Genomic DNA, 14,743 nt, shown 5'->3' on the forward strand with positions numbered 1-14,743 from the left:
CTGCAGCTCTCGCCAGGCTCTCTGTGTCCTCCAACATGGCCTCCTACAGCTCCTCCGGTCAGACCGCCTCATCGTACCGCCGCACCTTCGGTCATGGCACCTACGCCTCACCATCACTCAACCGATCCCTGCTGGGCCACAGCGGCAGTGGCGGGGGTCATGTCACCTCCAGGGTCTATGAGGTGACCCGTGCCAGCGCCACACCAGCTTACCGGGTCTCCTCAAGCTACTATGGCAGGCCGGTGACAACCTCCCGGGCATCCGTTGGGCGCTCTTATGCTGGCATGGGCGAGACGCTGGACTTTAGCCTGGCGGACGCCCTCAACCAGGAGTTTCTCACCACACGGACCAATGAGAAGGCCGAGCTGCAGCACCTGAATGATCGTTTTGCCAGCTACATTGAGAAGGTCCGCTTCTTGGAGCAGCAGAACCAGGCGCTAGTGGTGGAGGTGGAGCGCCTGCGAGGCCGTGAGCCCACGCGCATTGCCGACCTGTACGAGGAGGAGATGAGCGAGCTTAGGAGGCAGGTGGAGATCCTGACCAATCAGAGGTCACGCATAGAGGTGGAGCGGGACAACCTGCTCGATGACCTGGATAAACTCAAAATCAGGTGGGAGGAGCAAGAAGAGTCATGTGTCTTACTAGCTTGTTTATTCTTGTTTATTCTGACATGACCTTTATATATTATGACAAAAAAGAGCTTTACTTAATTTTAAAGTAAAAATCTTTATAGACTTATAGTGAGTCTTCAAACAAATAAACAATTTTAAAAATAATTTTAAAATAAGTAAACTGAAAATATTTCTTAAAAACACAATATTATATATATATATATATACACAAGTACACAATATTACTTGTCCCATACACTTAACAGTTACAGAAATATTGATATTACCATAATTTAAGCAACAACCTGGAGCATTTACCCACTGTGTGGTGTATCTGGAACTAAAATGTGACAAAAACTCTGCAGGTTTTTGTATTTTATTGCACTTTTCTGTGAACACTTGCCAACTGCTCAACAAGCAGTAGTGAAAAATTGTGACGCAAAATGAAAAGAAGTGTGTGGAGTGGAATAATGAATGGAGGAATGAGGTGATACATAGGCTTGTGTGTGCTAGATTCAACCAGCCGTGTGGGAGATGATCTGCTGTTTGTTGCAGTTACAGGAAGTATTTTTAAACCCTGGTTCCTCTGTGCATCTTATTGGTTTCACAGATTGTGCTCTTTACAACAGATTACTTGATTATACGTTTGCTATTTTCAAGATATTTCCTAAATACTCTAAATATATTTTAAACATATTTTGTATAAATGCAAAGCTGTTTAAATCAAAATATAACAGGATCATTTATACATCATCACAGGAAGAAGATTACAGGTGAGTCATGAGGATGAGTGCATTACAGGGGGTATTTTGGGTATAAGGATGTTAGAATGTAGAGGGGCGTATAATCAGATAAATCAAAGTAAAACATATATTTGACTGAAGCTTAACAATAATAATGCTGCTAAAATATTACAATCAGAAAAAATAAACCAAAGTATTTTATTAGGTCATCTAAAAAGTATAAATAATCTATGTAATCCTGCTAACAACATGTTTATGCTGTGGTAAAAAAAATCTCTGATAATAAAGGGTTATACCAAACATCGGAATATCAGTGAAATGTTATTTTTACTAACCTTGGCACAAAAGCTAAAAAGCTATCTGACTATTACAATGGACTCTTAAATGGTGTAGGGTGCAAGCTACCGAGGAACTAGCTGCCAAATGAGTTTTTCCCTCATTTGAACTAATGAGCAAGATTAGTGACCACATAATTAATCAATCTTTATCTAATTAAATGCATAGCTTAATAACATTAAGTCATGTGATTTTCATAAGCAAGTTATTTGGTAGTTACTGCTACTTTACTTGGCTATGCTAACTAGGCTAAACAGCAATAATTACTATCTATATAAATATTATGTAGATAGTAATTCTCTGTTATGATTAGATTCAATATTTGTTGTAATATAATAAATTACTTTATTTTTTTTAAACTAATATAGAAATAATGACCTAGGTTAATAAATTAGTATTGACTTAAAGAAATTTAATATTGAGCTTAACCGCTAGTAATAATAATAATAAAAGTAATAAAAATGTATACTTTATTGATCCCTGTGGGGAAATTACTCTCTCTGCATTTGACCCACTCGCTCAGTGAAGCAGTGGGCAGTCACTAAGCAGGTGCACCGGGGAGCAGTGTGTAAGGACGGCACCTTGCTCAGGGGTACCTCAGGGTAGCCGTTCAGTGGATTCAAACCCCTGACCGTCCGATCATGGGGCCACCACTCTACCTACTGAGCTAAACTTCTTGTTACTTTTTTCTCCATTATAGTTGATTTGGTTTGGTTGGTTTTTTATTTAATATAATACATTAACTTCCTAAAATATAAAAAAAAAAAATTAAACTGTTGATTAATGTGTCTGTTTGAATACCATTGAACTCGTAGGCTAATTACAGTAGTAATTAATAATTTCCAAATTAAGCATCCTTTATTACTTTCTTCTTTATTATGATTAGATTTAACTGGAATATTTATGGAATATAAAAAAACATTTTCTAATTTATCAACGAATATTGAATTTATGAACAGGATTAATTACTGTGTGTTTAATAAGATAAGTTTAAATATGTACCTTAATTTCTGTATTAGGACAGTTAGCTTATAGTGCCAACAACTAACTATTGTCTGGTGTTAAATTAGATACAACTCCATTATTTGAATAAAAAAGCTGTGTTTTTAATAACTGGAAAAGAAAATTTAATTTATTAATTTAATGAAAGACAAAGCTGGGAAATTATGTTAGTTTTAATATCTTATAATTAGCCTCATTGTAGTTGATTTTTATATATTTTGTTTAATTTATACAGCATTATAAAGTTTATATGAAAATATAAAATGTAACTTCATCAATATATATGTTTATTATAAAATAATTTTATATTGTAAGCTCTGTTACCACGCTTCTGACAAATTCAATTTGAGTTAAATGATAGAAATTGTAATTTTCTTTCCACGTAGCTCTTTATTTAATAATATTAATTATTAATATTATTACTGCATTGTTATTTACAGCATGACAAGTCTTGCTATTCATTTTACACCTGCAGAGATGATGAAAACATCAAAGCAGAGAAATGAGAGAAGTGTGATCCCCTGAAAACTCCAAAGCGAATAGGCGATGATTATAGAGGCATTTTGCAAAGCTCAAACCAGTCTGCATCGATAAATATACTTGTGTGCCATGATTTAACTTTAGGCCTGACATAATGATGAAGTGCTCCTGAGCATACAATTCTTCAATCAGTCCATTCAAAATGTGACATAAACTGCTGTTAATCTCAGAGCTGAGCATCATTTTTCTCTGACTCCAAAAAGCATTGGCGACTGATTTGATGTGATTAATAGGCATGTGTGTGTCAGTGTGTGTGTTACTACTTGAGACTGACCAAAGTTAGTGCTGATCACACACTGTGTTTACATGGCTCTCTTCTATAAAAGGAGAGGAACAAGCTCACACATATCTGAAGGATCTGTCCTTTCTCTGTCTGCAGTTTACGTTTTTAACAAGCAAAAGTTCATTTCTTTCCTTGTGGTTGAGACTTAAAGGCGCTCTTCTGACACCTTAAATAATTAAATGTGGTAGGCAGTGTGTGTTTTGACTTTACTGGACAAAAAAAGTTGCCATGATAACCTATAAGCATTTTGTATTTCAAGAGTCAAAGATCAAACAAGCCTCCTAACCTCCTCAGGCTTTAGAAAATCTATTCCACAAGGGGAGTCTTTAACCAATCAGTGACCTTTACAGGGTATAAAAAGTGAACAAGTTCAAGTTAAAGTATGCACTTTCATCTTTTATTTTGGAAAAGTGTCCTTTTAAGCTCAGACTGTAAAGTAATGGACTTCCAAGTCTGAAGCCAATGTGGAATTGTGCTAAACCTGTATTGTTTCTAATTGCCAGCAGGGGGCGTCACCTCTGGATGTTAGTTTCAAATCTTATTTATTATAATATAATGTTTATTTTCTACATTTTTCAGACCATTTAAGGTTAGAAAGGATGATAAAGAAGGATGTGCAATCAGGCAGGCCACCTTGTGTGCAGTCACTTCTGGTTTAAAAACACCAAAATGAAAATGCTAAACCTGAGACGTCACTAACCAATGGGTGAGAGCACACTGGCAACATCCATCTTTTATATACAGGCTATGAAATTATGCATCTTTGAACTTATTAGCCTAATTCAGCTTTAACGTCTTTCTGCAGAGCTCCCTGGTGTGTGGACAGCAGCTTCTACAGTGTGTTCAAACCAATCATTAATCCAGCTGCTCATTAATTAATGGCTCTCTGTCTGAAACCATGCTTTGTGTCTCACTGTCCTGCAGACTCCAGGAGGAGATTCTTCAAAAAGAAGAAGCAGAAAACAACCTGGCTGCTTTCAGAGCGGTATGTCCCACTCTCATTTCCTGTACTTTCCCCAATAAATACAGTGTTAGAGGGGAAAGGCTGAGATGGTTCAGACATGCAGAAGAGGGATAGTGGATATTTGTTACTGGACAAAGGATGTTGAAGATAGAGCTGCCAGGCAGGAGGAAAAGACAAGTTCATAGCGAAGAGTCATGGATGTAGTGAAGGAGGACACACAGGAGGAGGAGGATACTAGAAGATAGAAGAAGAATGCTGAAGATCATAGAAGCAAAAACATAAAAAAACAACTATAAACATAACAAAATAATATAATTATGATAATAATATTAATATAATAATATGAATGTGATAAATAAAATTTATCTTCGTTTTTTCTGTTACTTTTTGGTGTACTATGGCAGACTATGGATGTAAGAAGGCTATAAATCTGGGTTACAACATTTTAAAAGGGAAAATACTGTTAAAAGTTTTGTACTTCTAACATTTTCAAAGCCATCAAGTGGACTGGATTAGTTGGTCTGCATTTTGGCCCATGGGCCATATGTTTGCCATGTTTCACAATAATTAGCCTGCTGGTGTGGCAAACTTAATGGAAGGTTGTAATATATGCATTTTTAAAAATCATTATACACTTTGATTCAATGGAAAATATGTCGATAATTATTCCATGATTATCTAATTTTTACATAAAATGAACATTTTTAATGTTGCAGGATGTGGACGCTGCCACTCTGGCCCGTCTGGACCTGGAGAGACGCATCGAGACGCTGCAGGAGGAAATCGCTTTCTTGAAGAAGATCCATGAAGAGGTTTGTTCTTCACCCTCTTCCATCTTTACCAGTCGCTGATCCCAGCTCCTTTATCAGGGTTTAAAATGCATTCATAAGTGTTTTATTACACTGCTGCCATCAGCGTAGGTTCTTCATTTCAAATCAAATCAAATCAAATCACTTTTATTGTCACATCACATGTGCAGGCACACTGGCACAGCACATGCGAGTGAAATTCTTGTGTGCGAGCCCCACAAGCAACAGAGATGTGCAAACACAACAACACAAACGAGCAAAATACAAGAATGGCCAACCTGAAACTAATAAATATATGTACAATATATAATAGTGTATGCATTTCTGGATGTGTATACTAAATATTTTCCTACGTGTGTGTGTGTGTGTGTGTGTACACATTTTTACAAATTAAATAGTAAAAAAAATAAAATAAGATAATAATAATAATAATAATAATAATAATAATAATAAAATATATAAAATATACAGAGTTGAATATGTGCAAAACAAGTGGCATTTATATACAGTATGGAGTGCATAACGTTGAAGTTCCAGTAGTGAAGCTGAGGTGTCTATGACGTGTTCAGCAGTCTGATGGCCTGATGGAAAAAGCTGTCTCTCAGTCTGCTGGTACGGGACCGGATGCTGCAGAACCTCCTTCCTGATGGAAGCAGTCTGAACAGTTTCTGGCTGGGGTGACTGGAGTCCTTGATGATCCTCCCCACTTTCCTCAGGCACCGCTTCCTGTAGATGTCTTGGAGGGAGGGAAGCTCACCTCCAATTATCCGTTCAGAGCACCGCACTACTCGCTGGAGAGCTTTGCAGTTGTAGGCGGTGCTGTTGCCATACCAGGTGGTGATGCATCCAGTGAGGATGCTCTCAATGGCACAGTGATAGAAGGTCCTGAGGATGCGGGGGCTCATGCCGAATCTTTTCAGTCTCCTGAGAAAGAAGAGGCGCTGCTGCGCCTTCTTCACTGTTTTGTTTGTGTGTACTGACCACGTAAGATCCTCAGCCAGGTGTACGCCAAGGAACCGGAAGCTGCTCACTCTCTCCACAGCAGCGCCGTTGATGGTGATGGGGGTGTGTACTTCTCTGCACCTCCGGAAGTCCACTATCAACTCCTTTGTCTTTGCGACGTTGAGGGTGAGATGGTTGTCTTGACACCAGTGGGTCAGGGCGCTGACCTCCTCCCTGTAAGCCGTCTCATCACCGTTGGTGATAAGACCCACCACTGTAGTGTCGTCCGCAAACTTCACAATGATGTTGGAGCTGTTAGTGGCTGTGCAGTCGTAGGTGTAGAGTGAGTACAGGAGAGGGCTCAGTACACACCCCTGTGGAGCACCAGTGTTCAGTGTGATGGGGGATGAGGTGATGCTGCCCAGTCTGACCACCTGGCGTCTGTCAGACAGGAAGCTAAGGATCCAGCTGCAGAGGGAGCTGCTCAGTCCTAGATCCTGCAGTTTCCTGTCCAGCTTCGAGGGAACGATGGTATTGAATGCTGAGCTGTAATCTACAAACAGCATTCTCACATACGTGTCTCTCTTCTCCAGGTGTGACAGGGCAGTGTGTAGTGTCAGGGCTATGGCATCATCAGTGGACCTGTTGTGGCGGTATGCAAACTGTAGAGGGTCCAGTGAGTCGGGTAGTGCAGAGCAGATGAAGTCCCTGACCAGCTTCTCGAAGCATTTGCTTACGATGGGGGTCAGGGCTACAGGTCGCCAGTCGTTCAATGAGGAGATGGTGGAGGATTTGGGTACAGGGACGATGGTGGCCATTTTGAAGCAGGCTGGGACTACAGACAGAGAGAGGGAAAGGTTGAAGATGTGCGTGAACACTCCAGCCAGCTGAGCCGCGCATGACCTGAGGACGCGGCCGGGAATCCCGTCCGGACCAGTAGCTTTGCGTGCGTTCACCTTCCTGAAGCACTTCCGCACATTTAGTAATAAGTAGATTATAGAGGACTTTAGGGAGGAAAGGTGTCACAAATTGTTGCTTTAAAATAAATCTGTCAGTGAGGCACAAACAAGCTTCACAGGATTAAGAATGTGTGTTGAGCTGTGTGACAATGCTCTCGGTCTGTCTTAGCATCTGTTAGAACATCTGTCTCTGTGTGTGCGAGATGACAAACGAGAGGGTTTGGGGAGTTTTCACTTTCAAACACGCACAGAATTGCATTGTTGGCAGCAGGCCTGGGCAGCGTGGCAGTAGAGCTCTGAAATCTCCCACAGCAGATGTAAGGCTAAAATTACTCTGTGTACCAACCGGCGGACAAATCCTCGTCTCTGATCAGCATGGGCTTCGTTCTGTCTCCAGCCTGGAGCGATTACTACATGATGCCAAAGTAGTGTGCTCGACATGGCCTAGGGTTACTCAGAGTGGATTAAAGTGTTAGAAACAGTTTGGACTAAAATTAAGTCACTTTTTAGACAAAAGGAGGAATAAAACCTCAGAAGGTCTGATGACGGTGAATCTTGTTTTACTTCACATCTGCAAATTAATTTGCAACACTGTATAAAGAAAGAGGAAGAAAATCCTGATAACATCTTAAAGCGTCTTTAACTTGGATTCTTTAATTTCATACTCTTATTATCTCCTTGTACCACTTGTTTTTATTACTGTTCTTTTCCTTGTTCTTCCTGGTTTTCTTGTGGTAATTATTTTTCTTCCTCTCATTCTTGTTCTAGTTATTATTGTTGTTCTTTTATTCTTTTTATCTTCATTATTATTAGTCTTGTTTCTGTTGTTTTTCTTCTTCATGTTGTAATAATTAGCAGGTATGAAGCTCTGTGCTCACTTACTCAGATGTTTGTTCCTTGTGTTTTGTTTGTTTTGTTTTTTATTGGTATTTTATTTAATTTATTTTATAGCATTGCTAATAGTTCACCATCTGCACATTCTATAGCTTCATTTATCATTTTAGCTTCTGGGAGATGCCAACTTTTCTGGTCGTTCACTGCCAAGGCTTACTGTCACACATCAGGTCCTCATTAATCATATTTATGAACTGCAGAAGGAATTTGGGGTTGATGGTGGGTGTATAAAGTTCTGGCCCTCCAGACCAGAGACTTTCACTAATGTTTGGTAAAGTTGCTGATTTTGGTTGAATGTAATTTAATCATGGTTACTACAGTTAGACTTCAATGGCTTTTTTCTGTATTAAGCCAGACTGGGTTTGTGTCCTAAACAACAAGGAGAGATAGTGATGTTTAAAACTACGTAAGGTTTGTTATGCTCTATAATTGGATAGCCATCCATTCATTTTCCTCAATTAAACTGGTGATGTTTAAGGCCTATCCCAGCTGTCATAGGGCCAGGGCACTGGTACATCTAGCACAGATGACTAATTTGTCATAGAGCTCACACAGAGAGCCGATGGGAAGAGGCGTGAGTTTCTAAAAATGGGCTCATTGAGTCAGCACGGATAAGATCTTGGAGAGACTACGGCTGCTGTGAACACTCAGAATAAGATCTCTGACTGCAGACTGGATTACATCTCGGAAGGGCTAGCTCGAAATAACATCTCTGTGCGCAAATTGGATGACATCTCGGGGAGGCACACTGCCGTGAGTTCTCAGAATCGGCTCTTTGAGCACAAGAATGACAATATCACAGAGCGCAAGTTTGATAACATCATGGCGAAGCTCGCGGCTCTCCAACGGGAGATTGAGAGACCAATGTTGGACTGTAGAACTGCTTTGAAATTCATATGAGCTGTTCGCACTAAAGTAAAAACCACCATCACTTATGCGGATACCCCTTTGGCGCCAGCTGCGGTCTCAAGGCTGGAGCCAAACAAAAACACCCTGATAACGACGGTGTTGAGTCTGTTCCTTCCCATTCCATGCAAGGCCACCTGGGTTGGCTGGAAGACTGTTTACTTAACCTAGCAGGGCGAAGGACACTGTCTCAGCTGAACTCTGGACACGCACACACATACATATACACTGATATGCACACACTCATCCCCCCTCCCTTTCCAAATGCTTTCGACGCTTATTCCCTTCCGATGCTGACGGTGGATCAAGGAGACCAGCGCACAGGCTGCAGGCCCGGCTGCACTGTCTAAATCGGCTGTCTCTCACCCTTTACCCACCCCTGTTGCTTGTCATGTGTTTCTTTGGTGTATTTGAGTTTTTTCATGTGCTATGTGCAGAGGTGTTTTTTTCTGTTCTCAAACTGATCTCCCTGTTGGAGCTCAGTCTGGGGGGAGTTATTTTTCTCTCCTTATCTTTCCTCATGTGGTGCATTTTCCATTGTTATACCTCTCTGACCTGTCTTCCCCATGTGATGTTTTGTGTAATGTATGTAAGGTCGGAGGGTAAGTTGGCACCGCCATTGCGTGCAATAGGTCGGCAGCCTTATGAAATTTCCCCTTGTGGGACTAATAAAGGTATATCAAATTCAAATTCAAATATAACAGGCCAGTCAACCTTACGTTTCTCCTCCTCCCACAGGAGATCCGTGAGCTGCAGGCCCAGATGCAGGAGACTCAAGTCCAGATCCAGATGGACATGTCCAAGCCGGACCTGACGGCAGCACTACGAGACATCAGGGCTCAGTATGAGGGCATTGCTGCCAAGAACATCGCAGAGGCTGAGGAGTGGTACAAGTCCAAGGTCAGAGGGATGTTGTCTGTATTAACGACACTTAGAGATCGATTCTGACATCCAAGAGTTGGGGATTTAAAATAAATTGTGAAATCTATTTAACCTTTGACCCTGCAGGTGTCTGATCTGAACCAGGCGGTAAGTAAGAACAACGAGGCTCTGAAGCAGGCCCGTCAGGAGACCATGGAGTTCAGACACCAGATCCAGGCCTACACCTGTGAGATCGACTCCCTCAAAGGCACCGTAGGTCTCATAAACCTTCTTCGGTTTTTATTTAAACGTAATCTTCTCTGAGCTCGGTTTGATTTCAGACTCTCCTCTCTGATTAATCCAGAATGAGTCTCTGATGAGGCAGATGCGGGACATGGAGGACCGTCATGGACGAGAGGCCGGCAACTACCAGGATAGCATTGCCCGCCTGGAGGCGGAGATCGCCAACATGAAGGACGAGATGGCGCGCCACCTCCGTGAGTACCAGGACCTACTCAATGTCAAGATGGCGCTGGATGTGGAGATCGCCACCTACAGGAAGCTGCTGGAAGGAGAGGAGAGCAGGTAATTTATCAAACTATCCAACCAGGCCAAAATTCTTTTGTTTTAGTGTGCTGCCTTTACAATAAAGCTTTGGAAAAGAAAACTGCCTCAGAATGTCAATATTTTATCCAGATACACATAAAATAACATTTAAAATGATATTTTCTACACTTTCCCTTCTCCCGTTGCAGGATTGCCTTGCCTGTGCAAACCTACTCCACGCTGAGTTTCCGAGGTGCACACACAGCTGCAGTTACCTAAACATACCACCAGGGGCTAGGCTTCCTTTAACCAGGACACAGGCCTTATTCTGTTTGATTCCACAGTCTGTTCAGATGGAGCCTCCTTTACTGTTTGTTATACATTTCAATAATATTTTACTTTTTTACCACATTAAAACTATGTAAGATTAAAATTTTACTTAATTAAGAAAATGGGTGTTAATTAATGAATTGATTTCTAAATCAATTAACCTACAAATACAACCCCAGTGTTATGGGGTTGTATTTAATTTGTATTTCATAGGTCCAAGAGGCATCCACATAAAGTTTTCATTGATTTTTCAAAATAACATAACACATTTTACATATTAAATAAAAATTAAATGTATTCCGACCTTTGTTAATCAGAGACCAGCCCTGAGCAGCAGCGCTCCTCTGAGATGCATTCAAAGAAGACTGTCCTCATCAAGACCATCGAGACTCGCGATGGAGAGGTAAAACTGCTAAGATATAAAACTGCATTCATTAGCCTTGTAAGTTTTTAAGTTCCCTTCATAAGGATTTTTTCTTTTGTTTGTTTGCTTTTCTTTTGATGTGATCCACTCCAGCACCTTATTCAAGAAATTCATGAAAAATTTATTTAAGTTCTATAAATCACATTTTATCTTATCAAAGACCGGTAGAGCTTTATTCAACTGCACAAATGCTGCCTGGCACTGCTCTGTCCACTGGACCAGATCTGGGGCACACTTTTGAGTGAGATTAGTTACATGGCTGGTCAGCTCCACAAAGCCGGTCATGAACCGGCGGTCAGTATCTCTTTGGGGATGCCGACTCGGGAGATGATCTGAAACAGGGCCTGGAGGTGCCAGTGTTATGACTCGCTCTATGAAGCCTATCTTTAATCAATACAAATTACAGGTAGGTCAGTGCTGTGTCAGGGCAAACGTGTGACCATCAATTTTTATCACTTGATCAGAAGCTGAGGTTGCATAGAGTTTAGTCATGAGATTCCTCTAGTGGGAAATATCCTGTGGAGTGAATCGCTGGAGGCAGCAGGGCCTCATTAGATGGCCTCCTCCTCCTCCCTAGAGTCAGAGTTGAATAAACTAAAGGTCTCCGCTAAGCACAGCACAAACATCCCCCTTGCTAAAGCTCGTGATTGTATCCCCACACATTGCCCCAACAGGTTATTGAACACCAGCAAATCTGTACCCAGAATTAAGGGATGCCTCAGGTGCAAGCTAACTGCAGCCTTTACACCATGTGTTTTGCCCTTGTATTTAATTTGGAGCGGCACTATGGGATATTTGTGTATGTCCTCATGCACACATCTAACCTCCACCAACGCCCCGTGCCGTACCAGGGTTTGGAGGACCAGGGTCTGCATGCAGCCCAGACTCACCCTGCAGCCCGAGTCCACCAGAGCCTGGCGTATATCCACTGGCACCTTGACAGTGCATGTCCCTCTTGGACCTGGGGTAGGTGTTGGAGGGCCAGCAACACGGAACAGCTACCCCACATCCGTCAGTGGGCACTCCTAATGTCAGTGTCCTGGCCGCCCACACCTCCAACATACCTGCCTCAGCATTTGCACGGCTCCCTGTGAGTTGGGGGCAGCTTAGTTGCTGGAACCTGTGGGGAGACAGCGAGACTGGCTGTTGTGGTGGCTGCTCCATAACCAGCAAAGTTATAGTGGAGCTGGGGAACCTCCTCCTTGGGGCTGGGACCGGCCAATTCTCCACAACTGGCTGTGGTTGATCCAGCAGGTTTGCTGGCTGCACTGCCGGGTGGTTTTTGGCCAGTCATACAGCCATGTCACGGTTTGCTTGACATGACTGTGTGGGACAACAGAGGAGCCAGGGGGATGCCAGACCGAGACTAGGTGCACTCTCATCTGGCGCTCGGCCTAATTCTGTAGCCACTGGAGCTGATCTTGATGCACAGTCGCCTGTTCTTGGTGCACGATGGCCATCTCTGCCAGCATTGCTGTCAGCACTTCCACTGGCTGTACTGGTTGCACATCTGTCCTAGCGCATCTGGGTTTCGACAGCACTGTGACACGACGGACCAACACAAACACACTGTTAAAGAGCTGGGTAAGTATTAGTTGCAACTTTTCCAAATTGCTCTGTGCAGCTTTTCAGCCGACTTGTTTCTGGCACAGCCTTCCCCTCTACGTTACAGGTTGGCAACTGAAATACCAGGACTGATCATACCAATCAGTCCCAGCTACTCTGCCAGCCTTTTGGCACTGCCCACTGCCACACCACTCCTCTGAAGCAGAGCTGCAGAAAACACTCTTGCCACATCAGCAAATGCAATTGTCCCATATTTAGACAGAAAACAGTCCATTACCTTATTTACACCTAATATTTTAGAAACTTTACATACAAATAAAGATTGCTTTAATGTAAGTAATTAACTGCTGAAGTGACTGCTGGTGTTTCTTAATCTGTTCTGTGTTCACCTGGGCTCTCTGACTGTAATCTTTCTGTCTCGACTGTTGTAGTTTGTATGGATTTGGGACAGTGTTCACTCATTTCCAGATATCTTACATTCATCCAGACAGAGAAGTCATCTGATAAGGCTTTTATGTTTCTGTCTCATGTTTTTCTCCTTCAGGTTGTCAGCGAGTCCACGCAGCACCAGCAAGACATCATGTAACAGCTTGCAGGACATAAGAAGAGAAGAAGAAACAAAAAGCTCTCATGTGTCCCTGCCTGAGACGGACACATGAAAACAATAAAGAAACAAGCAAAAGAAATAAAACTAAGAAATAAGACTTTACACACTCGTCTTTACGGCCTGCCCTGTGTTTGTTTGCAAGTTACTGAGATATGTGTATTTAAAGCAGAAATTCATCAGGATTTATTTATTTTTGGTTAAATGTAGGTTAACATGCAAAAACTGAAAAAAGGAAAAATCTCAATTTAATCAGGAAATTTCTGTGTTTACTGACCGTTTAAGACTTTATAATCTCTAATAAATGAGCAAAAAGAATATTAAGTAGAATAGTAGTCGTCTATCAGTTGTAGTCTGCAGCTAACTGAGTTGGTCAGATGGAGAATTTTGCAACATATTCAGCTCTGAAGTTTAAAATCACTTCAGATGCCCAATAAATAACAGATTCTGATCCATGGAGCCAAATCAGAGCTGAAACTGAAAAACAAAAAGTAGAAAGTGAACGTTGAACTCCCTCATCATGAGTATAGTTTTGATTACATTTTTAAGGAAACTATTTTTTTTCACTGATACTCATATTTGATCTTTTTTTCAGTTTCAGATTATATGATTGCAAATTTCTTAAGAAACCTGTCACATTGAATTATTTTAAGCTTCTTGCTCTTTGAGTTTCTGACCTTGATCTGGTGTTTACTGAAAGGTGGAAATGGAGGAAATAGGAACTGAACTTTACTGTATGTGTAGGATTACAAAGCAGTCTGTGAATGTGCTTAATAGACAATGGTTATTGGATGTGTGTAGCCCAAATGATGTTTAATAGGCTGAAAGTAAAGAATAAACAGTGGAGCACAATTCTCCCCAAAGGGCAAGGGCTATACTACCTATTTGATGATTTATGATGTTTTTATAACAACGTAAGGATGTCAGCCTGCTTTCATAACAACACGCTAATGTCTGACCTTTGACCTATGACCTTGAAGCATAAAATGGTGTATTTTATTATCTTTAGTCATCTGATTGGAGCTGAATTGGCTGAAATCTTTGGCTTCTATAAGCTGCACACCATGCTGAAATATGGCAAGTTTCACAAGTCCTGCAACTTCAAAAGCGTCCAACAGTGAATACGTATGGACAGTGTAGGCCAGTAAAAATGCCAATAGTTAACAGACTTATTAATATTGTTTTATCATTACATCATTATAATTGAGTATCCCATTAAATGGATGTTCAAATTTACATCAGACAGTTGGAGTTTTTGTTATTTCAGCTGTAGCCCTGATGGTGTTTAATGGTCTGAGAGAAAGTAAAGAATAAATACAAAAACAGAATTCAAATGTAGGCTTAATCTACTTTATAGTCCAGAATGAGTCCCTGATGAGGCAGATGGAAGTCCCGCATCTGCCTCTAGTTTAAAGTCCACAAG

At 41.3% G+C, this 14,743-nt stretch overlaps 1 protein-coding gene across 1 annotated transcript; it reads left to right on the forward strand.

Moving 5' to 3' along the window:
* Positions 1-13,425, forward strand: desmb (desmin b). Its single transcript, XM_004563294.2, has 9 exons — positions 1-610; positions 4,440-4,500; positions 5,196-5,291; positions 9,728-9,889; positions 9,998-10,123; positions 10,215-10,435; positions 10,606-10,649; positions 11,044-11,129; positions 13,261-13,425. The coding sequence occupies exons 1-9, from the start codon at positions 36-38 to the stop codon at positions 13,300-13,302; spliced, it is 1,413 nt and encodes a 470-aa protein (XP_004563351.2). The 5' UTR covers positions 1-35; the 3' UTR covers positions 13,303-13,425.
* Positions 13,426-14,743: the final 1,318 nt, after the last annotated feature.

Source organism: Maylandia zebra, linkage group LG23, assembly GCF_041146795.1.
Source record: "Maylandia zebra isolate NMK-2024a linkage group LG23, Mzebra_GT3a, whole genome shotgun sequence".
In the NCBI taxonomy this organism is placed as follows: domain Eukaryota; kingdom Metazoa; phylum Chordata; class Actinopteri; order Cichliformes; family Cichlidae; genus Maylandia; species Maylandia zebra.

Coding starts and splice junctions, on each gene's coding strand:
- desmb (XM_004563294.2), top strand. CDS start 36: ATGGCCTCCTACAGCTCCTCCGGTCAGACCGCCTCATCGTACCGCCGC. Junction 611..4,439: donor CTGGATAAACTCAAAATCAG/GTGGGAGGAGCA, acceptor ACTGTCCTGCAG/ACTCCAGGAGGAGATTCTTC. Junction 9,890..9,997: donor AGGAGTGGTACAAGTCCAAG/GTCAGAGGGATG, acceptor TTGACCCTGCAG/GTGTCTGATCTGAACCAGGC.